This window comes from Kogia breviceps, chromosome 14 (genome assembly GCF_026419965.1).
Source record: "Kogia breviceps isolate mKogBre1 chromosome 14, mKogBre1 haplotype 1, whole genome shotgun sequence".
NCBI lineage: Eukaryota > Metazoa > Chordata > Mammalia > Artiodactyla > Physeteridae > Kogia > Kogia breviceps.
In genome coordinates, this window is record NC_081323.1 from 24,367,740 (window position 1) to 24,393,961 (window position 26,222).

The 26,222-nt window shown below is 49.0% G+C and overlaps 1 protein-coding gene across 2 annotated transcripts; it reads left to right on the forward strand.

Annotated features, from left to right (window-relative positions):
* The first annotated feature begins 1,045 nt into the window (after positions 1 to 1,045).
* AHCY (adenosylhomocysteinase) lies at positions 1,046 to 17,260 on the forward strand. 2 transcript variants are annotated; one of them, XM_059039070.2, is made up of 10 exons: positions 1,046 to 1,269; positions 6,650 to 6,840; positions 7,993 to 8,068; positions 9,740 to 9,889; positions 10,769 to 10,881; positions 11,356 to 11,563; positions 11,655 to 11,742; positions 11,843 to 11,960; positions 12,767 to 12,961; positions 16,372 to 17,260. In XM_059039070.2, exons 1-10 carry the CDS (start codon positions 1,242 to 1,244, stop codon positions 16,501 to 16,503), a joined length of 1,299 nt encoding a protein of 432 aa, XP_058895053.1. In that variant the 5' UTR covers positions 1,046 to 1,241; the 3' UTR covers positions 16,504 to 17,260. The 2 variants fall into 2 exon arrangements, with proteins under 2 accessions (XP_058895053.1, XP_066868289.1); XM_067012188.1 differs by lacking the exon at positions 1,046 to 1,269 and adding an exon at positions 1,313 to 1,852.
* Positions 17,261 to 26,222: the final 8,962 nt, after the last annotated feature.

The following is a 26,222-nucleotide window of genomic DNA, read 5'->3' on the forward strand; positions in this document are numbered from 1 at the left end:
GTTTCACAAAAATTTATGTCAGACTGACAAGTGGTGACAGGGATGTGGAACAACAAGTCCTCTCAGACACTGCTGGTGAGAGGATAAACTATTTTGGAAAACAATTTGGCAATATCTAGGAAAGTTAAAAATGTGCCTTCAGCTCAGAAACTTCACCCTTAAGTACACTTACGGCCCAGAGACACCTACTCATGGGCACTAAGAGACAATGTTCATTTTTCCATGTATGCAATAATGGCAGACTGACTATACAACCCGAATGCCAGCAAACAGGAGAACAGATAAATTAATCATGGGATGTAGACAATGAAATTCTATACAGCAGCAAAAATGAATACATTCAAAGTCTATGCATGACTCTTAACAGAAAAAAGCAAACTGCAGAAGGATAAGTACAGTATGGTACCATTTATATGAAGGTTTTTTGTGGTTTTTTTTGCGGTATGCGGGCCTCTCACTGTTGTGGCCTCTCCCGTTGTGGAGCACAGGCTCCGGACGCACAGGCCTAGCGGCCATGGCTCACGGGCTTAGTTGCTCCGCGGCATGTGGGATCTTCCCGGACCAGGGCACGAACCCGTGTCTCCTGCATCGGCAGGCGGATTCTCAACCACTGCGCCACCAGGGAAGCCCTATATGAAGGTTTTAAACACAGAAAGAATTCTATGAAGCATTTAATGATTTATACCTATGTAGTAAAAGTATAAACACGCATACAAATTTAACTAAACTCAGGATAGTGGGAGGAGGGTGGAAGGTCTAGGATGTGTTAGGAACTTGACATATTGCAACTTAGAATCTGTATGGTAGGTATCATTCTGCCCACTTTACTGAAGAAGAAACTGAGGTTTGGGGAAGTGAACTGGTTGGAATTTCAGTTTCACCCGGTTTTGACATCGGTATCACTGGTTTAATGAATTAAAGAAAGAACGGCCTCGAGTTAGTTCTCAGGCCTATCCCCGATCTCCCTTCGCTGCCCAGGGCAGGAGGTGGAAGGACCGCATGGGAAAAAAACTGTGCTCAGCAGGAACCAGTACACTCCGGCCCCGCCCCCCTGCGTTTGCCCCGCCCCTACGGCTCAGCTCCCGCAGGACTCATGAATATGCAAGCAAGGGGAAGATATTTAAAGGCGCCGGCGCCACGCGCAGGTCCCTAACCGGCGCTGCCAGCCCCGCTCCAGTCCACAGCCCGCGGCTCGGCACCCTTCGCCCGTGCCCATCACAACGTGCGGAAACGCCGCCGGCATGTCGGACAAGCTGCCTTACAAAGTCGGTGAGTTCCAGGACGTGCAGTCGGCCGCGTCTGCTCCGCCTCCGCTGGGGGCCTGTTGGGGCGGCTGCCGCGGAGCCAACCCGGGGCGCTCTGAAGGACCCCCTTGAATCGCCGGCACGGCGCGATCTTCGCCGCGCGAGGCCGTCTGGGGGTTGGAGTTCTCCCGCTGCCGCGAGCGGGTCTTCGGAGGTGGCCGCGGACTATGCGTCCCGGCGTGCCCCGCGAGGCCGGTGCAGCAGCGAGGCCCGCGGAGCGGCGAACTGGCGGCGTGTTCCGCCAGAGCCGCCTGGGGCAGGCGGGCAACGCGCACCTGGCCACGGCCTGGGGCCAGTGGCACCTTACCAGAACCTACACTAGGGGGCCTGGATCCTGCCTCCTGGGCTTGGACCGGCTCCTTGGCTAACTTGGTGGTCCTGGGCAAGTGCCCACCCTCTCTGGGCCTCCTACAGGGAAGGCGAGGGCACTGGCGCCCCGAAGGGCACGTGGGGAGAGGCCTGGAGACAGCCCGAGGCCGGGCTAGTCCACTTACCAGGGACTTTGGGCTTGTTACTCAACCTCTTGGGATCACCCACCTGGCCAGAAGGTACAGTCATACAGAGAATCTCGAAGTAATTTTGGAGTGGTTAGAAAAATTCTTCCTGCTGTTCTATGGATTGAAGCTGATACACTGATAGTTGGCGTTTATTATGGAATGGGCATTGCCTTCTACGTTTATTATAGATTAATTCATTTTATTCTAATGGGTTTTTAGGGTAGGGACTATTACTTTCTCATTTTATGATGGGTTTACTGAAACCCAGGAAAAAAGGTAACTTGCTCACATTTTTACAGCTGGGAGGTGGTGGAGCAGGATATGAACCCAGGCTGTGCCCACCTTTTCACCACTGTATATAAGTGAACACATTTGGAATAACCCTAAAGACCTTTTAGCAAAAACCAGTTCAGCCTGGCTAGCAATTGTGAAAGTAAATTCAAGACAACATTCAACCTGGAGAAAAGTATCATTCATGGAGCACTTGCTATGTATCTGAGGATTTACATTTGTTTACAGAATGATCTTTAGAGGTGGACTTTATCTCATGATAAAGAGGAAGAAGCTGAAGTCCTAACAAGAAGTGACTTGCAAAGACTGTGGAAAATAACAACCTATCAATAGTAGTTTATCAAGTAGCAGGCCAGAGTAGGTTATTGTCCCTATTGTGTGGATGAAACTGATGAAGCCCAGAAAGATTAAGTCAAGGTCCGGTGGCAGAACTGGAATGGGGACATGTTACACTGTGGAGAGTTGGATGGGTTAGGGTTGAGGGCTTTGGGTTGTGTGGCAGCAGATAAGGCTGCATTTGGAAGTGGAGGAGCTTGGCTAGGTAGGGTTGGAGGAAGGACGCCTCCATCAGGGAGGGCACAGTGTGCCCGACCTTGCCCATATGGCATCTTCTTTAATCCTCAGGGCTCATAGAAGGTTAGGGATGATTATTCCCACTTTACAGATGAAGCAACTGAGGCTCAGAGAGGGTTTTGCTATTATGCCTCTTAGCTTGTCCTGGGACAGGTGTTACTGCAACCTCTGCAAGTTCTCAGCTCTCCTGGGCACCAAAACCCCCAGAGCTTGAGTGCCAGACCCTCCTGTGCCCTTGGAGTTGAGGGTCCCACGAAAACACCAGGGCTGACACAGCTGTCCTGAGGGCAGTGAAAGAGTTCTTTAGGGCTAGAGGGACAGGTGGTGGCAGAGGGTGTGAAGCTTAGGATAGGACAGGAACCATTGTCCACTACTGCTGTGCCCCTCCCAGGAGCCTCTGGCTCTAGCCGTCCCTGGCCACCAGTCCTGCCTCTGCCATTGACTGGCTATGGAACCTGGGGCAAACCCTTCTCTGAGCCTTTCCTCATTGGTAAATGCTGGGAGTTGGACTAGGTTCAGATTTGTTTCTTGTTTGCTAACCCTGTCTCGTGCTGGCCTCTTTCATGGACCTTCTCTCATTCAGTCCTAACAACAGGTGTGGTTGGTAAACATTTGTAGACCCCTTCTCTCTGCCAGGCCCAGCTGGGCACTAGAGATACAAGGGTGACTCAAGGATGAGGGTGGGACAGACATGCATACGGATAATATAGTAATATTGTCTCCATTTTATAAGTGAGGAGATCTGCCCAATTCTCTGTCTCCATGGCCACCACCCCAATCCTGGTCTCCCTCCTCACAGGTCTCCCCGGGTCTCGTGCTCCACAGATACATGCAGCAACCAAAGAGGGCTTTTCGGAAGACAAAAAGGTCTGGTCATGATACTCCCCTTAAAACTCTATAGGAAAAAAGTCCTCCTGATTCATCATCTTACTCCCTCTACTAGAGTCACCCTGGCATACTCTGTTCCTCCAGCAACAATATACCAAGTTTTTTCCTGTTTCCAGGTTTTTGTTGAAACCCCTGGTGTGTGCCAGGTACTGTATCAGGTGCTCAGGGAGGAGCCTTCCAGGGTAAGAGAGCTGCTTGGTTAAAGCCCTGAGGTGGGAATGAGTTTAGCTCACTTGGAGGTTCGTGTAGTTAAGCAACTAGAGAGGGGGAGAAGGGTGGGCAGTCACCTGGGTAGGACCCTAAAGCCATGTGATGAGTTAGGATTTTATTCATGGTTAAGGGGAAGCCATTGGATGTTGGCTTGTTTTTTACTTAAGCAGAAGAATGGAGGTGATATATTTTAAAATTGACAAGTTTGTTTCTCTGATCTCTGTGGGGAGAATAGTACGTGGGAGCAGGGAGACCAGTGAGGAGGTGGCTTCAGTGATCCAAGGTGGTGAGATGCTGTTGGATTGCTTGTATTTGGGATGTTGAGCCAACAGTGTGCTGATGGGTTGAAAGGGGGTGCATGGGAAAAAGAGACATCAAGAAATCATAAGTTTTTGGCAGGAGCAGCTGGTCGAATGGTGGTTTCATTTCCTAGAATGGTGGTTTCATTTCCTAAAATGGGAAGATTTGGGAAGTGACAAGTTTGGGGGTGAGGGCAAGGAGTCACGGAGGTCTCAAACCTTGACACATAATCCAGTTGGGCATCCAAATTGAGATGCTGAATAGGCAGTTGGATTATATGAGTCTCAAGTTCAGGGGAGAAGATTGGGCTGGAAATGAATGTGTGGGAGACATTTCCATAGAAAAGGTATTTCAAGCCATAAAATGGGATGAGCTCATCTGGTAGGAGAGAAGAGGGAGATGATGAAGCCCTGAGGGCTTCCAAACTTTAGAGTCTGTAACAGGAAGAGGAGCCAGGAAGGTGGTAGGGAAGCCACAGAAAGACAGGCATAGAAGCCAAGCAAAGAAAGGGTTTCAGAAGGAGAGAGTACTTAGTGCTATTCATGCTGCAGGGAGAAACGAACATAGGTAATTGACCATTAGTTACGGGGGTTAGGCCTTACAGGGACCTTGAGAAGAGCAGTTTTAGTGGAGTAGTGAAGTCATCAAGGAGGTAAAACGATATGGGATCAGGCCCCACAGAGCAGAGACAGCTCTGTCTTTTGTAACAAAGGAATGCCTGGTCTGTAACTACATGTGAGGAGGACTAGTGGATTCCCTGGAGGAAGAGTGGCATAGTTCTGAATTCTTCTTGATGAATTGTGAAGTGAGGTCGTCAGTTGATGAGGAAAGGTTAGAAGTTTGGGGTGGAAAAGGTGGTAAATTTACTAAGAAGATGTAATAGGATTGCTGGAGTGTCCCTTGATATTTGTGGTCTTAATAAATGAAACTCTTGGTGTGGTCATCATTTTCCTCCTGCTGGGCTCAATGACTTGGGTGCAGTGGAGGGCTGGGTTTAACCAGGGTGGGAGTTTTGCTGAGTTCTCAGAGAACAAGAGGGTAGAAGGGACAGTGGAATCTAAATTGTGGAAGATATTGAGAACATGAAGGGTGCAGTGAGGGACAGTGATAATCGGTAGGATTAATGGATTAAAGGTTCTGACCTGACCCGTAGCAGCTTTATTGGAATTTGGGCTCTAGACAGAGAGTATTGGAAAGGTGGGACATGACCAGAGTTGGTTGCTTGAAATCAGGATTTCCAAGGGAGAGTATCATGGGTGATGGCCTGCCAAAGTGGGCTGGGGTGGAGTAGGTGTGTGTTGAGGCACAGTGGGAGTAGTCCTTCCCATGGGGGGGTATATTTCATCTGTGAAGTTGTTTAGATGTACAGTAGGAAGCAGAGTGACTTAGTTGGTTTTATTATTTATTACTAAATTCCCTATAGTCCTTTCCCTCCCACCCACCACCCCTTTTGGGTGATTGGCAGGATCTAAGCTCCCCTAAAGATAAAAATCACGAGGAGTTCCAGGCCCCATCCTAGACCTACTTAATTTGATTCCCCAGGGGAGATTTGTAAGCATGCCAGATGACCCTTATCAGGGAAGTTTGCAAACACTGACCTAGACACTGACCTTGAGAATAGGCTAGTGTGGCAGGGGAGGGAGGGTGAGATTATAAGGGAGAGGAGTAGTATTCATTGTACTATGCCATTTTATATAAGGGACTTGAGCGTCCGAAAATTTTGGTATCCACAGGCGTTCCGGAACCAATCCGCTGTAGAGACCAAGGGATGACTAATAACATCGCAGCCAGAGAATGTACATTAGTATCAAAGTCCCAATGATCATGCTAACTGAACCCAAAAATTCAGCAGTTAACCCACCAGTTACAGGCAGGGCGGGCCTGGGTAGGTCTCTATGTAGAAGAACACACTTCCTGCAGGTAGGTTGGCTGCTGCTTGCTTGCAAAAGAAGGGAGACCTGAACTGCGCATGCCCAGTTTATTCCTCCTAAGTTTACTAGTTAGACAAGTTACTCCACCTCCCCTGGGGCAGAAAGGCCCAGAGTCTTAGTTACACAGATGAGTTCCCTCCATGTGGAGAGAAACATTAGGACTGGAGAAGCATTTTTATATCTTCAAGGAGATCAAGGAGCTGTGCCGAGGTGTTAGATTATATCATTTATGAGTGCTGAAGTCACCAAGAGTGATGACTAGGAATGTGGAGAGCTAGAAGCTAAAATCTTTAGGGAATGAGGACGTTGGTAGGTGGCAGCAGAAAGGGTAGCAGGAGGTATATGTAGGCTGATAGCTATTTTTCAAGGGGGCACTTACCTGTGTTGTAATATTCATGGTCCTGTGTGCTTCTTTGATTAAATGTGTTCTCCCACAAGGCTGTAAATAAGCTGTGGTTACCGGCAGGGCCCACCATGTCTTTCTTTTTTGACTGCCCTGGCTCCATAAATCCCTGTTGCATGAGTGAGAGAGTGCAGTGACCAGATTACCCAGTCTAGTGCTTCGAGTCCACAGGTGGATGAGTGCTGAGTGGCGGTGCTTTGTGGTTCGTGGGATGAGGTGGCTAACGAACTCCCATCCATCCTGCCCCTACAGCTGACATCGGCCTGGCCGCCTGGGGGCGCAAGGCCCTGGACCTCGCAGAGAATGAGATGCCGGGCCTGATGCACATGCGGGAGATGTACTCGGCTTCCAAACCACTGAAGGGCGCCCGCATTGCCGGCTGCCTGCACATGACCGTGGAGACAGCTGTCCTTATTGAGACCCTCGTTGCCCTGGGTGCTGAGGTGAGGGCCGCAGCAGCAGTTCTTGTGCAGTGGGGAACTCCAGTCTTGTGCCCCCTCAGGCCCAGCAGGGGCTCCAGTTACAGCCTTGTCACAGTGCCTCCCACCTCCATTTGTCGTGACTGTTCTGCAGATTTTCTCTCACTGGGAAGACGATGTCTGACTGCCCTCAGTTCACATTCTCCTGACTACGGAGCTCTGACAGGAAAAACTCAAGCCCGGCGTCCTACTGAGTCGTCCAAGGACTGGCTCTCCTACGCCTTCCTGGGGTCATGTGCCTGCCCTTGGCCAATCATGGCTGCTGGAAGGATGGCGCGCTCTGATTGGTTCAGCCTGGGTTATGTGTACCAATGATTGCAGCTCTTCCAACTTCTCTGGGGGCAAGATGTTTCCCAAAGCAGGGGGCAGGGCAGAGCAGCAAAAGCTAGCTACAGAACACACCCGGGTTCAGTCCTTGCACCTCTTCTTTCTTTTCTACACTCACACTCTTGGCAATCTGATTTTATGGCTTTCAATACTGTCTATATGGTGATGACTCCCAGTTATATGTACTAGCCTGGCCTTCTCCCTGGAACTCCAGACTTGTATACCCAGCAGCTGATGTATCACCTCCACTTGGAGATCTGATTGACATCTCAGTCTCAACATGTCCAAAGGAACTCATGATTTCCTTCTCTTCTTGGAGGCTTCCCCGTGTAGGCAGGTGCAGACTTCAGCCTTACAGGCCCTCTCAGTTCAATAACCTGGGGTTTCCTGACTCCTCTTGCTCTCTTACTCCAACAACGAACCCTGCAGCAAATCCTGTCAGCTCGGCCCTCAGAGTACACGCATAATCACCTCCACTGCTAGAGGTGCATTTCTTGTCTGAACTCTTAACAACAGCTTCTGCCCTTGTCTCCTTGCTTCTGTGCGGAGCCTTTTCCCTTCCACACAGCAGAGCCATGTTTTAACATAAGTTGGGTCTTGTCAGTGCTCTGGCTCCCATCCACTCCCATCCACTGGTTGCCATTTGCAACCCAGCCTGAGGTTGCAGAACTGGCTGGATGTAGATCCCGAGCCTCTCGGCCCTAGCTCCAGGGCTTTTTCTTATCCCTGTCCAGTGACCTTGGTCTTCTGAACTGTCTGTGACCAGCCCTGTTTTGCTGGCTCTTTCAGGTGCGGTGGTCCAGCTGCAATATCTTCTCCACCCAGGACCATGCAGCAGCTGCCATTGCCAAGGCTGGCATTCCAGGTGAGGCCAGCTTGCTGCTGGGGGATGCAGGAGTGCATGAAGTGGCTCTGCTTTTCCCTGTTTGCTTCACTGACTTTTACTGCTACAGATTTCCCTGCGGTAGAGGAGAGGAGTCATGGCCACAGAATCCTAGCCTAGTGACCCATTGGAAAGAACTGTTTTGTCCAATTGTCATCTAAAATCCTATTGAAGGCACTTACTTGCCCAGTTCAAGTCATGTGATCAGGAAGGGTGGGATCTAATGATTGGGAACCACGTGATGTTGAAGAGGGGAAATGCTTTAAAGGAATGATGTGGGTCTGTTTCCGAAAGAATCAGGGAGGGATACTGGGCAGAAAAAAAGTCCCAGAGGTCCATTGCATAGTATCTTGATGGTCTAGGGCGCTGGGGAAATACCAGGACCAAAGAGGAAAGACTTTCTCACAAGCTGCTGGGGAAATAGGCACAAGTCTGCCTGGGCTTGAGGAGGGCAGTGGTTAGCTCTGATGATGATGAAATAGGACATTCACAGTTCCTTCGAACCAGCCACAGGTGGAGGGTAAGGAGTGGGGGAGGACCTCTCCAGAGACTGACCAAGGCTGGATCGGCCTATCCCCAACTCCTCAGCCTAGTTTGGGCTCCATGGCCCTTTTCTGGGAAAGGTTTTGTTTTTAATACCATTGTCTGCCCCAGTTTGGGGGAGGAGAAGCTGGCCCTGCTTTGGCAGGTGTCCTTTGCTCACAGGAGGTTTATGGGAGCCCCACACCTGTGTCTCAGTTGTACCATATGATGGGAGGAGGCTGGGCTGGCAGTCAGGAGCCCTGGGTTCTTTTTTTTTGGCTGCGCCATGTGGCTTGCGAGATCTTAATTCTCTGACCAGGGATCAAACCTAGGCCCCTAGCAGTGGAAGTGCAGAGTCCTAACCACTGGTCTGCCCTCGAATTCCCAGGAGCCCTGGGTTCTGATGCCTGCTCAGGAATGCCATGCTGAGTGATCTGGGCACATCTTAGCCCCTCTCTGGGCATCTGTAAGTGATGATGATGGTAATGGCTGCCTCACAGGGTTTCTGTGAGGAAAAATGAGATGGGGCATGAAGCAGAGTAATGTCTGGCACAGAGAAAGTGCTCCATACATGGTAGCTGCTGTTAGTAGTTTTTGGCCAGACTTTGCCTAGGATAACATACCACAGAGACTGCTGGCCCATCAAATCCTTTCAGTGCATAATGAATCTTGGATCATGTCTCGCTTGGGTCCACCTGAGTGTGGCTTCCTGCCCCTGTGCACCTCCATCCTAGCAGTAGGCATTTTGGGTAGGAGCCCTGGTCACTGGGTTGGGGGCCCAGACAGAAGAGGTAGGGAAGGAAATAATTATTTCCAGATACCTATGTGTGTGGGGGCGGTCTGTACTTGGCCTCTGTCTCATAATCCATACTATTATAGATGAGGAAACTGAGGCTCAGAGAGGTGAAGTGATTTTCCCAAAGTCACACGGCTGGTGAGTGCAGAACCAGGATTTGCACTCAGATTTCTCTGGCTCCAAGTTGTGTTCTTACCATTGCTGAGTCCTCAGAGGTGCTAGAGGTGTCAGGGGATGGGAATTAGGAAGGAGATAGTATTGGCTCTATCCAGGTGGGTCCCTGGAGCAAGTGCCAGTGGGGAGGGCCAGGCCCTGATGTGCCACTCACTCTCCAGTGTACGCCTGGAAGGGTGAAACGGACGAGGAATATCTGTGGTGCATTGAGCAGACGCTGTACTTCAAGGACGGGCCCCTCAACATGATTCTGGACGATGGTGGTGACCTCACCAACCTCATCCACACCAAGTATCCACAGCTCCTGTCAGGTGAGTAGGACGGGTGGGTGGGCTGGGTGCTAGTGGTTTAAATGGGGCCTGCTTGCCCACATGAAAGCAGCAGGCCTGGCAGGACTCCCAGTGCCTTGAGCAGCAGATTCTATGGAAGATGGGAGAACAGCAGGCTCCTGTAGGCGTGCTGGGCCCCAGCTTCGGGGCTGGGTGGCTAGGGGAGGCCTGGTTGAGATGGTGGCCCAAGGGCAAGCCAAGGCCAGGGCTGAGAACAGCTGGGAAGGTGTCAGCTTTGTTAAAAGCAGTGGGGAGGAAAGTAGGGGTAGTGAGTGCAAAGGCCCTGAGGCAGGAAAGGATAGACCATTCTTGAAACAGAAAGTTAGCCAGCATGACAGCTTCCTTCACTGGGGAGAATTTCAGGTTGTGGCTGGAGCTTTAGTGAAGATCAGACGTGTAAAGACTTAGTAGAATAGACTGAGAAGAGATTTTGGCTTAATCCTGAGAGTAAAGGGAAGTAATTGGATGGTACTGAAAAGACTTCCCTGCAAATGTACATGTTAAAAATGGCTGCTGTGCAGAGGATGAGTTGTGGCTGGGACAGGCAAGCAATGACGGTGGCAGGGGCTAGGGCATGACAGTGCAAGTGGAGAGTTCGGGAGTTGTTGGGAGGTAGAATCATTAGGCCTGGTGATGGTAGTGGCTCCTCCCTCATGCTGGCCTAGGTGATTAGGTGGACTGTGGTGTCCGTTACAGAGATAGGAACCCAGAAGGAGGAGCGGCTTTAGGAGGCAAAGATGAGGAATTTGGGTGAGTTCAGTTGTGAGCTCTCTGAGGCTCTTGGAGTTTCATCTCAGAGGCCACCCTGTCCCTTGGGCCACTCCTTCCTGGGCTGAAATTCATCCCTCCTCTCTTGTTCAGGCATCCGAGGCATCTCCGAAGAGACCACAACGGGGGTCCACAACCTGTACAAGATGATGGCCAGCGGGATCCTGAAGGTGCCTGCCATCAACGTCAACGACTCTGTCACCAAGGTGAGGCTGTGATGGGCAGTGATGGCTCCAGCTGTTGGTTCCCAGAGCAGCTCAGGAGTAGGCCCTGCAGAAGGTCCCCTGGGAAGGCTGCAGGCTAGAGGCTTAGCCTTCATTTGAGGGGGAAAGGGGTTGTAGACTTAGGGTAATAAGGCAAAGCATCAAAGGCATTAAAGAGGCAAAGAACTGGGCAGTGAGCTTCAGAGCTGGGCATCAAGAGGTTTAACGTGAAGCAGATTCTTTGACCGGGCAGTCTCTCATAGTTGATCCACAGGAAGCTTTCTGGACTGGCAGAGAAAGGCCAGGGAGAAAGTCGTGGGACTGAGCAGGGCAAGGGGCACATGAGCACGTTAGCTGGTGGGGAGAAGTCCCAGGAGGTGATCAGCCCAAGGCCCACCAGGCTGAAATGTTGAGAGCGGGTCTGAGGCCCCAGGGCCTTGCCTGCCCCCATAGCCGCCTTGCCCCCTCTCCTTTCAGAGCAAGTTTGACAACCTCTATGGCTGCCGGGAGTCCCTCATAGATGGCATCAAGCGGGCCACAGACGTGATGATTGCGGGCAAGGTGGCGGTGGTAGCGGGCTATGGCGACGTGGGCAAGGGCTGTGCCCAGGCCCTGAGGGGCTTCGGGGCCCGCGTCATCATCACAGAGATCGACCCCATCAATGCGCTTCAGGCTGCCATGGAGGGTATGATAGGGTGAAGGTTGGTTGTCAGCCACTGGGGCCAGAGCGGGGGCAAGGCCACCCTGGATGACGCACAGACACTGTCTCTACACAGGCTATGAGGTGACCATCATGGATGAGGCCTGTCAGGAGGGCAACATCTTTGTCACCACCACGGGCTGTATCGACATCATCCTCGGCCGGTAGGCGCCAGGCAGGGGGTCCCAGGGAGTGAAGGAGGGGGCAGGCTTGCGGCTGCTCTTGGTCCCTGATAGTCTGTTACAGGCTGGGGCTTCTCCACAGGCACTTTGAACAGATGAAAGATGATGCCATTGTGTGTAACATCGGACACTTTGACGTGGAGATTGACGTCAAATGGCTGAACGAGAATGCTGTGGAGAAGGTGAACATCAAGCCCCAGGTGAGAAGCCCCAGCCCTGCCAGCAGCCTTGGTGGATGGAGCGCCGAGGGCAGCGTGCTCGTTGCCTGGCCGTCAAGGCAGTCAGATGACGAGGCTCTGGCAACCTGGGCTGTGGGATGGGCGAGGGAGGGGCTGGTTTCAGGGCTGCGTAAATTGGAATCTTGGAGTGAGGCCAAGGCATCCCCAGTTTTAAAGGTCCCAAGATAGTTCTGATGTGCAGCCAAGGTTGAGTACCACTGCATTCACCTTGTTACTATAGGCATGGTGATTGAGAACATGGGATCTATCCTCAGACTGTCCAGGCTCATGTTGCAGCCACTTTGTAATGTGTGGCTCTGGACAAAGAACTTAACCCTTTAAAATTCAGTTTCTTTATCTGTAGAATGGGAATGATAGCAGTACTTAATTTATAGGGTTGTTAGTAGGATTAAATGTGATAATTTTATATATATATTGTGTATATATGTATATATGGTTATATGTATGTTCTTAGCCCAGGGTACGTGCCAATAATAATAATATTAGCTAATACGTAGTACTTAAACTAAGTGCCTTGTACATGTCAGCTCTTTAAATTCTCACAGCCGACCTATGAGGTCTGCCGCTCAGAGTTGCATAACATATACTGGCTCTTATTAATTGTGTGTGCCAGGCCCTGTGCTGGGGGTTGTTCTGGGGCAGTCCAGGCCGTTTGTGGGCCCTGCTGGAGGTTGGGAGGCCTGCTGGACAGGAGGGTAGGATGAGGGTAGGGGTGGACGCTGGGAGCGGTGCCCACCAGCCCTTACTGCTGTGCTGCCCACTTGTAGGTGGACCGCTACTTGTTGAAGAATGGGCGCCGCATCATCATTCTGGCCGAGGGCCGGCTGGTCAACCTGGGCTGCGCCATGGGCCACCCCAGCTTCGTGATGAGCAACTCCTTCACCAACCAGGTGCTGGCGCAGATTGAGCTGTGGACCCACCCAGACAAGTATCCCATCGGGGTCCACTTCCTGCCCAAGAAGGTGGGTTCCTACCTCCACCCCTGGCCAAGGGTCATGTGTCCAGCCCTGGGCTCTCCATGCAGGCCTTGCCAGAGTTCATACAGTACTCGCCTCTCTACACTCTTGAAGATCTTCACAGCGTCCTCCGCAGGGCAGAAATCATTCTCTCCATTTAGCAGAGGAGGAAATTGGGGCCCAAAGCAGGGAATAACTCCCAGAGTGGCAGGGCTGGGTGGTGAGAAGAGCATGGGCTTTGGAGTGAGACACACCCAGGTTTGAATCTCACCCTTACCACTTAGAGGCTGTGTAACTGTGCCTCCATTTCCTTATCTGTAAAACGGAGGTGATAGTACCTCCTTAAGGATTGTGAGGATTTCCTTAGATCACAGGTCACAAACCCACATGCCCACAGGGACTGGGCAGGTAAATGGGCTGGGTGGGAACTGACCAAAGAGCACGTGCCCCAGTTGAAGAGGTTGGCTGCCTGTTGTCAACCTGGACCCACTGGACCAGGGCTCCTGACGTTTCAAAGGAAGCCAGATATCAGTATATTTGTGTGAAATATTCAGTTTTTAAATATAACCAGGTTGGTTAACGTGGACGTGTTTGTAAGCCGAAGGCAGCCTACAGGCTGCATGATTGTGGCCTTGGAATGGGATGATGCCACTAACACACTGAGCACGGCACCTGACGTGTTGTGAGTGTGTGGTCAGATTAACCATGACAGTGAGGTCGTCTGACGTCAAATCCAGTGCTTGTCCTAACACACCCTGCAACTGCCCTCTCCCACAGGTCAGAACACTGTGTTTTAGTCCTGGCTTTCTTTTTTGCCAGTGTCATGGGTGAACTTGGCTTTGCTACTTTGCCAGACTGGGCCTCCGTTTCCCTCTCAGCTAAATGGTAAGAGTAGCTTTTGCTTCCAGCCCTTGGCTGCTGGGGAGGCTGCGGTGGAGTCTTCATACCACTCCTCCCACCCTTTGAAAAGCTGGTCTGCCGACTGATGAGAAGTAGGAAGAGGCTGGGTTGTCTGCCCCCTAGCCAGTCAACTCCTTTCCCCCGAGTCTTCCTCAGGCACTGCCTTACCTGACCAGATGTTTTACCTGTAAGGGCCTCAAGGGGCTGTCCTGTCCTAGGCAGCCTGCCAGGTCTCCATGCTGGTTGTGCGGTTAAAAAAGTCTCATTCGACCCCTCATCTGATCTCAGTTGGAGGAAATACGACTGTGAATATAGTGAGAGATTGGGCAGGCCTTTAAAATGAGGCCGGGGTTGGAAGTGAGAAAGCAAAGAGCTCACCTCCTACCCCAGCACCTGGCCCGATCCTATCTTCTTCCTTCATCAGTGCCAAGATACGGGTTGGGGACAGGCTTCACATCTCACATGCGCGATGTGGGTGAGGGATTATGTACCTTGGTTAACAATGACAGAGAGAGCAGCCACCATTTCTTGAGGTACTTGCACCAAGTGCTCTTGAATATCACTGGTCTCTGTGCCAGCTATGAGAAACCCAGCCTACAGATGAAGAAACTAAGCTTCAGAGGGTGACTTGCCTCCACAGCTGCAAAGTATTGGGCCAAGAGTACGTCCCACCCCTGCCTGTCCAAGGTGTTAACTGTTATAGCCTCCTGGGTACGGGGAGCAGGGAGAAGGAAGCGTGTTCTTGGCTAGGCCAGGCCAAGAGAAGGGAGAATTAATTGTGTCCTCTGGGCACTGGAGACCTTCATTCTGCCTCCAGAGCTGACATGGACTTAGGACTTAGGGCTGGGCTCTGCTCCAGCCTTTGCCTGCCTCTCCCCAGTTTCTTCATTTGTTAAATAGAAGAATAAACCCTGGCTTCCTTCTTAAGGGTGTTGGTGAGCCTCTAATGAGACCGTGAGTGTGAAACCACTTGGGAATGTAAAGCTGTCTGGGCTGGGCTGTAGTTAAAGGCTATTGTGCCATTATGGGATGGAACTTGGGGGTAGAAAGAGGCCCCACCCGGAGCTGGATGCTGAGAAAGTGAGAGCCCCGCTTAGGGTTGATCCTTCTCTAAGTACAGCCACTTGCCCGTCTTCTCAGGCCCCCTTTATGCATTTCAGCACTGGTCAGACTTAGAAATAGGCCTTATCTAACCCCGGCCTCTGTCTTCCTTGGTTTCTGTTCTGTCTCTTCAAAGCTGCCTTGGAGACCATAACTTGAGACAAGTTATGGGACTTTGGAGCCAGGTGGACCCTGGATTCAAATCCTAGCTCTATCATTAACTAGCTTTGTGACCTTGGGCAAGTCAAGTAGCCTTGATTTCCACATTTGTGAAAGGAGGTGGCAATTTTTTTACTAGTCAGGATCCTTTTGGTGGCAAGTGGTAGATAGAAACCCTGGTCAAACTGGTGTATTAGTTATCTGTTGCTGTATAGCAATTTAAATCCAAAACTTACTGGCTTAAAACAATAAACATTTATTATTTCAGTTTCTGTGGGTTGAGAGTTTGAGAGCAGCTTAATTCATGAGGTTGTAGTCGAGATGTCAGCCAGGGCTGCAGTCATCTGAAGGCTTGACTGGAGCTGGAAGATCCACTTCACATCACTGTTGGCAGGTGGTTCCTTGCCCCATGAGTATCTCCACAGGGCTGCTTAAGTTTCCTCATGAGATGGCAGCTGGCCTCCCCCGGATGCAGGGGGAGAGCAAAGGAGGAAGCTGAAGTGCCTTTTAGGACCCAGTCTCCAAGTCACACATCATCCCTTCTGCTTTATTCTGTTCATTAGAATTGAGTCACTCAAGGGGTGAGGAATTAGGCTCCACCTCTTGAAGGAAGGAGTTTTATGAATTTATAGACAAAGATTTTAAGGATGTAGTTTGGAAGGCAGCTATGCTCACCACTATACCACCAGTGCTAAGGATGTATTTTGAAACAAACACAACCAGTGTAATCTAAAAAGGAACTGTATTGGTTCTGTAATGGAGGAGTCTAAGATTCAGACACTGGATCCAGGGATCCATTGGCATCAGAGCTCTTCTTCTGTCTCTTGGCTCTTTTTTCCCCCTACATTCACTTCACTTGTCAAATAGACTTGCCCCTCGTGAGCAGAGACTGATAGCCTCCCTGTTTAGGAATCCCGAAAGCCCCTGTCATAAAAATATGTCCTGTCCATAGATAAATTCCAGAGAAGCATTTTGGTTAGCTGCTTAGGTTGGTGGAGGGTAAGGAAGGAGATGTAATTGATTGTCCCATTAGGGCTGCTTGGAGGGGAGGATGTAGCTTGGTTCCCCCTTGAAGAAGGGGAGCTGAGCAGCCAAAAGCCACACTGGAGGCTGGCTCTGAGGATAGAATGAAGTAATATGCTTAACACTCCGCAGATGTCACAACAGAACTGTTCCTGCCTCTTTTGGCAGCTAGATGCAGGTAAGGCATCCCAGAGCATGGCACTGATTCCAGCTTTTTCTGTGTTTCTCCCCAGCTTGATGAAGCAGTGGCTGAAGCCCACCTGGGCAAGCTGAATGTGAAGCTGACCAAGTTGACCGAGAAGCAGGCCCAGTACTTGGGCATGTCCTGTGATGGCCCCTTCAAACCTGATCACTACCGCTATTGAGAACCAGGCCTGCCCTTTGCCTTCCAGCTGCTGTCCTTGCCTGGGTCCCACCTCTCCTTTCCCAGAGCAAATGGCACCACCTTTGAGATTGGTTTGATAATGTTCCCCATCAACTCCCTGGGTCTAGTCACTCAGTCTTTGGCCTCTGCTGCATCCTTCATACTGTTCCAAGTGTGGCAGGGGGAATTGAGAAGTCCCTCCTCAAGCCCTGGTCATGATAGAGGTACACGGGAGTTACCCACAGGGAGCCATGAGCTCAGGGGTTCTGGAACTGCTTACTCAGTCATTCCTTCCTTAGGCTGGAAGTTGGCAGTGGTGTTCACAAAGCCCATGCACTTTACCATCCAGGCCCTCACTTAGCCTATGGACTTTATACCCATGTTCTTGGTTTACAGGTTCATTGGTTCCTCAGCCCATGACAGATGAGAAGGAGCTATGTCAAAGGGTGTGGAGGAACTGTTGGAGTTTGAATGCTCCTGAGAGCCCAGCTTAGTGCTTGGCATTCTCTTAAACCTCAGAACGATGAGGTTGGTACTTTTAGTCCCTATTTTACAGGGGTTGGAATATATTGTTAAGGGATAGCCAGGAAAGGATGAGAGAAGTACAGCCAGAGGTTGAGAGGGGCCAGAGAAACATAAAAGTGCATAGTAACTTGATGTTCCCATCACAACTCTGGGTCAAAAAGAGATTGATTTGGTTTATAATGTTAAAAGAGAGCAAGAAGGTGGGTTAATAAAAATTTTGGTGCCTAAAAGAATTTTGAGCCTTTATTTTATAGATAATCCACTGCCAACAATGTATGGTATAAGCCAAGGGGTAATAGTCTGATGTGCTGTAATAGTTTGCTGTGTTGCAGTATGGGGTGACAAGGGCTGCAGGCACACCCTTGGACTTGGAAGAATGGGTAAAATGAAGAGAAAACTCTTGTGTCTTCAGGTGTGTCTTTTGTAAACAGCCTGTTTTTTACCAACCTAAGAGTCATTTAATAGGTGAGATTAACCTATTTATATTTTTTGTAATCTCTGCTTGTATTTATTTCCTCTACCTTATTTTTTTCTGTTCCAATTTATAATTTCGTTTTCTCCCCATTTCCACTTTGGCTTGATCCAGTGCTCCTTGGGGGACTGTTGTTTATTGAGCACCTACTGAGTGCTAGGTGCTTTGTAGTTTCATTATTCTCACAACAAGCTTAGTAATACTATTATCCTAATTTTATGGATGAGAATGGAGACTTATAGAAGTTAAGCGTCTTTCCTAAAGTCCACAGTTACAACTGGCCTCATCATTATTCAAATCACAGGGAGGTGGGTGGGAAATGGGGCGCTCTATTTGCCTAAATCGTCATTTACGAGAACCCCTGTTCTCGTCTTGGAAGTCAGAGAAAAACAAGAACCCGCCTGGGAAGGGTAACTAGAGACTATTCTAAGGGTCATCCACTGCATGGAAGGCCTGATGGGGATGCTGGGATGTTTGAGACCTAACTCCAGGAAGGTCTCAAATTACCTAATTACCTAGTTATCTAATTACCTAATTATCTAATTACCTAAATTATCTAATTACCTACTTAGATTCCTAAATTACCTAATTTTATAAGATCACATTTACAAGCCATTGAGTGAGCTGATTCCTCCCCAAATCAAAAACTAGAGCCTTATGACTCTGGGGAAAAGTTTAGTTTTTTGCATTTTTTTTCTTTTTTTCTCTCATTATTTATCCCAATGTCTATCAACATCTGGAATTCTGCATAATGTATACATGTCAGAGGTTGCAAAAGAAAAGTAGAGAAGGGGCCTGGGGGGGAAGGGAGGGCAGTGCAGCCCCTGAGGGGCTGGGAAATAAAGAGGGTTATTTGATAAGGGGAAGGGGACATTGAATTCAGTGATCAGCCAAGGGCTACCCCTTTAAAATCCCTAAGCAGCCTTGGTTTCCCAGTCTTAAATGATCTTGAAATTAATTGATCTTTGTCTAACAGAACCTCCCCACACCCCCTACCCAGGAAGGCCCAACTGTACTGGAGCACCTCAAGTAATCCTCAGTAATTTCACCCAAACCAGAATCATGGAGCCCCCTACACTGGCTCTGAGATGAGTGCAGAGCCTCTGGAGGGTCCTGAGATGCTCTCCCTCTCCTCAGGATGCCTCTGAGATTGTTGCCTGCCTTTTGCCAGGGACCCAGGGCTGCTGCTAACAGCCTGAGGCCTATGTGATTTGTAACTATCATAATACCATACTAATAATGTCTATTGATTGAGGCCTGTGGGATCTGCATTTATCATATCATACTAATAATGTCTATTGATTGAGCAGCTACTTCATGCCAGGATGATACCCAAGCTCCCAAATTTGCTTCTTGAGGTAAGAATTATAGTAAATAAGGGAACTTGGGGCTCAGAGAGGCTAGGTATTGTGCCTGGACCTCACACCTCAGCGCTGGGATTCACACCCAGCCCACCTCATTTCAAAGCCTACACCCTTAACCACCAGGCCCCTGAAAGCCAGGCAAAGGAGATTCTGTCTGCCTAGAGCCAACACCTTGCAGGAGCCTCAGCCCCAAGGTTTTCTCCCATTTTCTCTCCTGGTGTCATTTCTGTCTTCTCCACCTCAGCAGGACACTTGAAATTGCCAGAGACAGCAACCCTGTTCAAATGGGCTAAAGGAAAATAAGGGAACTTTGTTGTCACAGCACTAAACAGTCCAGTGGGTAGATCTAGTTAGCATAAAGCATGGCTAGATTCAGGTCCTCTGGAATGTGTCACTCTGTCTCTCAATTCTATGTTGGTGTCACCCTCAGGCAGGCTTCCCCTCATGGGGGCAAAGAAGCAGCTCTAGGCTCACATTCCTGCCAAGCCTGGGAGCCCTACTGAAGAGAGCGCCTCCTCTTCATTTTCAGGACAGGTGGGTCTCTTTTACAGTTGCCACCAGCTGTGCAACAGGCACTGGGTGGGAGGGGTCGCAAGGGAACTTGTTAGAAATGCAAATTATAGGGCCCCATCTCAGGCCTACTGAATCAGAAGCTCTGGGGGTGAGCCCAGCAATCTGTGTTTTAACAAGCCCTCCAGGTGGTCCTGACACACTCAGGTTTAAGAACCACTGGGTTAGTGGGGATCCGTACAAGCCAGCAGTCAGAAGAGCCAGCAAGTTCCCCACAAAGAGACGTGCTGAGGCAGGGCATTCTGTTGGACATACCGTGGGTGTATGTTCCCAGCTACTTCTGTTTCTCTCCCTTGTAATATGGCAAGTATGAGAAGAACTGTGAGTGGGGGCAATCAGACTATCAGGTACTTGGCAGTGTGAATGCAGGTATCAACTATTTATGGAGTTGTCAGGAAAAGCCCACTGCCCAGCACGTGGGGTCTTTTGGGACCCCTCGGTGGTTGTAACTCCTCCAGCCAGGGAGAGGAAGCCAGCAGACCCGAGGGAATCTGGCTCCAAGCACAGCCCGCACTGGGTGCAGGCCGCCCAGGGTAAGCTCCTGGGATCACTGTTGGACAGTTCTCTGTATTGCACCACACCAGAATTCTAGTAAAAATCCTGAAATCCTGGGGTTGAATCTGGACCAACTATGTGAGCTATGTGCCTATTCTTGAGCCAGTTTGGAGAGTGTATCCATGAGGAACTTGCTGAAGCTGATTGACAAGGCCTGATCACATAAGCACCCCTGGCTGCCTCCATCACTTCAAGCAGATTTCCTAGCCTTGTGCTCTGGGGTAGTCCTGAGGGGGTCTCAGGGATGAGAATCTGGATTCCTGAGGTTTCCAGAAACCTCAGCTCCCCAGAGCAGAGCCGACCCCTGCCTGCTGCTGCCTCTTGTAGTTCTCCTGGCATAAGCAGGCCCTCACAACCCCTCCTGGGTTTTAGTCCATGGTACCTCAAGCCCTCCAAGCTCCTCATTACTTGTCTCCAACAAGACTTGAAAAGGGATTCCAGCACATGTAGCCTAGCAAGGCGCTCCCACCATAACCTGCCACGTGGAGGTGAGCAGAGGGTCTTGGTATGCAGGAAAGAGCTCTTGCCTAGAGGCAAGCAGGACACCTAGATCTGCAGGGTGACTTTGGAAGTCACTTAAACTCTCTGGGCCCACATTTCTCCATATACAGATGCTGGATTTGGCTCTACAGATGCTCTAAGTTCCTTCCAATTTCTAAGATCCTAAGATTTTTCTAAAGTACTGTTTAATTTTCTAAATATCCTAAATTTCCTGCCTTCAAAACAGCTCCTTCCCACCCAGTGGTGCCTGACACATCCCTGAAAACTTGACATAAAACACTTTATATATTTACAATAGCCAGGACATGGAAGCAACCTAAGTATCCATTGACAGATGAATAGATAAAGAAGATGTGGCACATATATGCAATGGAATATTACTCAGCCATGAAAAGAAATGAAATTGAGTCATTTGTAGTGAGGTGGATGGACCTAGAGTCTGTCATACAGAGTGAAGTAAGTCAGAAAGAGAAAAACAAATACCATATGCTAACACATATATATGGAGTTTCTTTTTAAAAAGTTCAAGGTTCTTGAAGAAAAGATAAGAATAAAGACGCAGACCTACTAGAGAATGGACTTGAGGACACGGGGAGGGGGAAGGGTAAGCTGGGACCAAGTGAGAGAGTGGCATAGACATATATAAACTACTAAATGTAAAATAGCTACTGGGAAGCAGCCGGATAGCACAGGGAGATTAGCATAGCACAGGGAGATCAGCTTGGTGCTTTGTGACCACCTAGAGGGGTGGGATAGGGAGGGTGGGAGGGAGGAGATGCAAGAGGGAAGAGATATGGGGATATATGTATATGTATAGCTGATTCACTTTGTTATAAAGCAGAAACTAACACACCATTGTAAAGCAATTATACTCCAATAGAGATGTTAAAAAAAAACCCAAAACTCTTTATATACACAGTATATCACTGACCCTCAAAACAACCATCTGAGGTAGGTACTTCTGTCCTTCCCCAAAGTCACATGGTGAGTTAACAGCAGACCCAGGTCTCCTCCCTTCAAAGCCCAGTCCACTGTTCCACAAAATCCCCCAGGTCTTAACCTCCCTTCTCGCTTTCCTGGAAAAAAAAAAAACCCAGTCAGACCAGATACTATAGGACCCTTGGCCAATTCCTTCTTTCCCCATGATGCCCAGGCATCAGGAGTGGAGTTGGCGGGGAACAGTAGACACATCAATTTTCATTGTGGATACCTGGTCAGTGTCAAACATGTGACAGATTAGCAGATCTGAGATCAGAGGTAAGGCTGAGACCAGATGTGAAAGGAGAGGGCATTTTTTTTAAAGAAGAAAGGTTCTGAGAACTGGCAGAACACCTCCAAAGAGGAAAGGAAAAGGCCAGGATAACAGAAACCAGAACCCCTAGGGGACCGGATGTGGGGGACTACATTGGATCTCACAGAGGGAACATCTGGAAAGGTATTTCTTGAGTCTGGGAGCAGACAGATTAGAGGGAAGGGAGCATGGCTGCCATGAAGGATAAGGCATTTAACCTCTGGCTCAGATGAACAGCAGCCTCCCCCTTTTCTACTGAGAAGAGCTGGGATTCTGGTCTCAGAGTCCTACCGGGTACAAAAGCCAGCTCACTCTCTCAAAGCCTGTTTTCTGAACTGTAAAATGGGAATTCAAGTCTCTACAAGGTTATCAGGAGGAATAAGTAAGCGCTTACTTAGAGCAATGGCTGGTACACAATTAGCTGTAAAAGAAATGGCAGTGGGCAGCAGTGGATCTTGGTCTGTTTTGACCGTTGGTGTCATGATTGGTTGAGAGGTGGTTCCTGTGTCGTTTGTTGCTAATAATAGTTGAAGTACCAAAGTTTTTAAATGATTTACAGCAGAGTCATAGCATACATTCATGTAACCTAATGCAACGTCAACTATATGCATGGAGAAGAAAAGGCTGAGAATTAACTGGGCAGGACACGTTGATGAACATCCAAGCCCGAGGAAGCATGGAGAGGGTCTATTGATCCTCTAGTTTTCAGCCCTTCACACCCATCAGACCACAGGCCATCGACAAGGGTTTTGCTTGACACCATATACTTTAAAAAGTTAGACTAAATAAGCCCTTCTTTCTATCACTCAGATGCATTTGCACTCAAATAGTAGAAGTGGAGTTACAATGCCAGATACAGCCAAGGGCATGCCAAGCATGATGCTGTGGACTCCTGGTTGGGAAAGCTGATCTGAGAGGCAGGATTGGCCTCAATCTCCATCTCCTCATGTTCTCCTGTGTACTCAACTCCCACTCAGCTCTGGAGGAAGAAATACTAAAGAGAGCCCCAACGGCAACCCACTACCTTCTGTCAAAACGTCATGCCTTGAGTAGAGCAACCTTCACTTAAACACTAGCCATTTGTCTCACACAAGTACCTGGCCCAGGACTCGGACCAACCCGAGGTGGAGTCCAGGCAGCACCACTTACTGTGTGATCTTAGGTCAGGCCATTTGACCTCTGAATCTCTCCGCTAATTAATACCAGGTAATAGTCAGAGGCTGAGAATACAAAAACAAGCCACAAGTATGAATGTTCAGTCAAGTAGGGTTGTTTCAGGGATCTGTGCAGCTCAAGGATTAAAACTAAGGTCTGGGGCTTCCCTGGTGGCGCAGTGGTTGAGAGTCCGCCTGCCGATGCAGGGGACGCGGGTTCGTGCCCCGGTCCGGGAAGATCCCACATGCTGCGGAGCAGCTGGGGCCCATGAGCCATGGCCGCTGAGCCTGTGCGTCCGGAGCCTGTGCTCCGCAACGGGAGAGGCCACAACAGTGAGAGGCCCGCGTACCGCAAAAAAAAAACCAACAAAAAAAACCTAAGGTCTCATCCTAGTGTTCAAAGGCTCTCCTTCCTGTCTCCCAGGCCACGTTTCTAGCCCTCTACCTCATAGCTCCCCCTATATTAAACTCCCTGCCCCCCAACTCACTCCCACTTAAGTTGTTCTGCTGCCCAAAATGCTCTTGCCTTCAATTCCTGTTAAAAATCTTTAGTTCTTTCAAAATCCATTTTAAGGAACTTCCCTTGTGGTCCAGTGGTAAAGAATCTGCCTTCCAATGCAGGGGATGCAGGTTCAATCCCTGATCGGGAAACTAAGATCCCACATGCCATGGGGCACCTAAGCCCACGCGCCGCAACTACTGAGCTCGTGTGCCGCAACTAGAGAGCCCGCATGCTGCAAACCACAGAGCCCATGCGCTCTGGAGCCCGTGTACCACAGCTAGATAGAGAAAACCCGCGTACCACAACTGGAGAGAAGCCCAAGCGATGCAACTGGAGAGAAGCCCACATGCTGCAACGAAAGATCCCAAATGCTGCAAATAAGACCTGACGCAGCCAAAAAAATATAAAGAAAATAAATAAAATATTAAAAAACAAAACAACAAAATCCAATTCAAGCATCACCTTTTCCCTCCTGCCTTTCAGTGCTGCCAGGCACTGAACTCTAAAGCTCAGCAGAGAAAGGGAAGTGCCAAGAGATGGCAAAGCTGTTTGTATGCCTGCCTTCTCCTTCTAGCTTGAGATTAGGTAATTTAGGAAGGTTTTTATCATTATCATCATTATATTAATTTTTCTTTAGTAGTCGTGATTTTATTATTGCTCTGGTAGTCTGTGCAGCCACTGGATCCAGGAATTCCAAAGAGGAGCTCTGAAAGATGTGAAAATCTTCAAGAGTCAAAGGAATGAAGCTCTTTGCTGGGCTCTGCAGATAACAGGGCACAATCATCATCATCATCATCAACATCACCATTAGGTGGTGCCACCTCCCAGACTCTACAACTCCCATAGCCAGCTGGGAGAGCTGACAATAGCTACTGTCTCTCTGCAAGCCATCAGTATAAAACTCTTTTCTGGAGTGAACATAAACATTGGATGATTTTACTGAGAAAACAGAAGACATTCTTGACCTACCCCCAGTCCCACAACACACACCCCCTTTGCCTCACAAAAAATATACTTCATGCATGGAAGAAGAAAGGGAGGAACACGTTTATTCTAGACTAATCTGAAGTTCACTACAGATGTTTTGGCTAATTCAGTTAAAATTAAATTATTTTCTTTATCTATCCTGTCCCCTTCACATATGGGAATTGGTTTTTGGAGTTAAATTCCTTTATAAAGTTCCTACTGTATGACTGGGAGTAATTTCGTGACAGAGGGTGAAGGTGCTACATCTGTAGTTGTTCAAACAGGTGGAGGCACTTAGAGTAAGGATCCAAAGATTGCCAATTAGGTTGGCCTCTGGTCCACAAGCCAGGAAGGGATTTGAGGTCCTGAGGATCTACCCCTCAGGGTAGTGGTTTTTTGAGTATATTGCTTCTGTAGAACCATAAGCTTCAACTTCTACTTTGAAAAACTTTGAAGCCATTTAAAAGTAATAAAAACATTCATGTTTAAATGTGCTAGGCACCAAATTTTAACACGTTGGAGACCACCTGGACTAGATTTTGAAATAAACCTCTTGCTGTTTCTGTTTAACAGGAGACTGTTCTGAGGTCACAGGGTGAGCTGTTAAAACCTTTTTGCGGGCTTCCCTGGTGGCGCAGTGGTTGGGAATCTGCCTGCTAATGTAGGGAACACGGGTTCGAGCCCTGGTCTGGGAGGATCCCACATGCCGCGGACCAACTAAGTCCGTGAGCCACAGCTACTGAGCCTGCGCGTCTGGATCCTGTGCTCCGCAATGAGAAAGGCCGTGACAGTGAGAGGCCCGCGCACCGCGATGAAGAGTGGCCCCCGCTCTCCGCAACAGGAGAAAGCCCTGGCACAGATACGAAGACCCAACACAGCCAAAAAAAAAAAAAAAAAAAAAACCACACCTTTTTGCAACAACTTCTCTGTGTGAATTAGACCTTTTTCGGTATTGTGCAACCAAAACAAAAGATGGAAGAAAACTGGTTGCTGAGGCTGTTATGGGAGGGCAACCGTTAATCTCTAATTTCAAATTTTTGTGTGCATCATTACAACCTTATAGTAACTTAAAACTGTTTTAATGTGTATTATATAATAGCGCTCCCCCTTAAGAATTCAACTGAGGAAAGGGTACCTCTCCTAAAAAAAAAAAAAAAAAAAAGAAAACCATTGCTTCAGAATTTTTCTGGTGCCAAAAGTGTCCTCAGAATAAATCCAGAGACCAGCTCTCTCATAGTGGCCAGTTGTGGATTTTGCCCTCCAGTAACTGTATCTTTGGTTTTTTTTAATTGGAGAATTACCCCTCCCACATTTCGAACAGACTTTGTGGGACTGTCTATCAAGATGGGCCACCCTTTCCTGGGTACCACTTCGGGTCAATCAGATTCCCTTTCTTGGGAATTTAATTATGAATGGTCCCATGCAAGAACTGAAGTGGTTGGAGGTGGCTTATCCCATAGCTTTGCCCTGAAAACGCTGTCCATTGGTTTCTTTGGCCTGGCTCCTTTCAGATCCCTCAGGGACCTATCCTTTCTGAGGCCTGTTGTATGGCTTTTCCTTCGATTCTTTGAGGTCTCCAGATCTCTCCAGTAGACTACCGCCCCCCTTTATTTGTTTCTTAGGCTAGCCAGAATCGTTTCTGTTGTTTGCAACCAAAACATTCTGACTGATTTACTCCGAATTTTGCAAATGGGGAAATGGTAGTAGCATCAAGAGGTCAGTGACTTATTCAAGGCCACACTGTGAGAACTTTGGCACAAGTGTAAGGCCATGCTCTACAGGAAGAAATAATCCTAAATCAATATCCACAAAAGTAGACG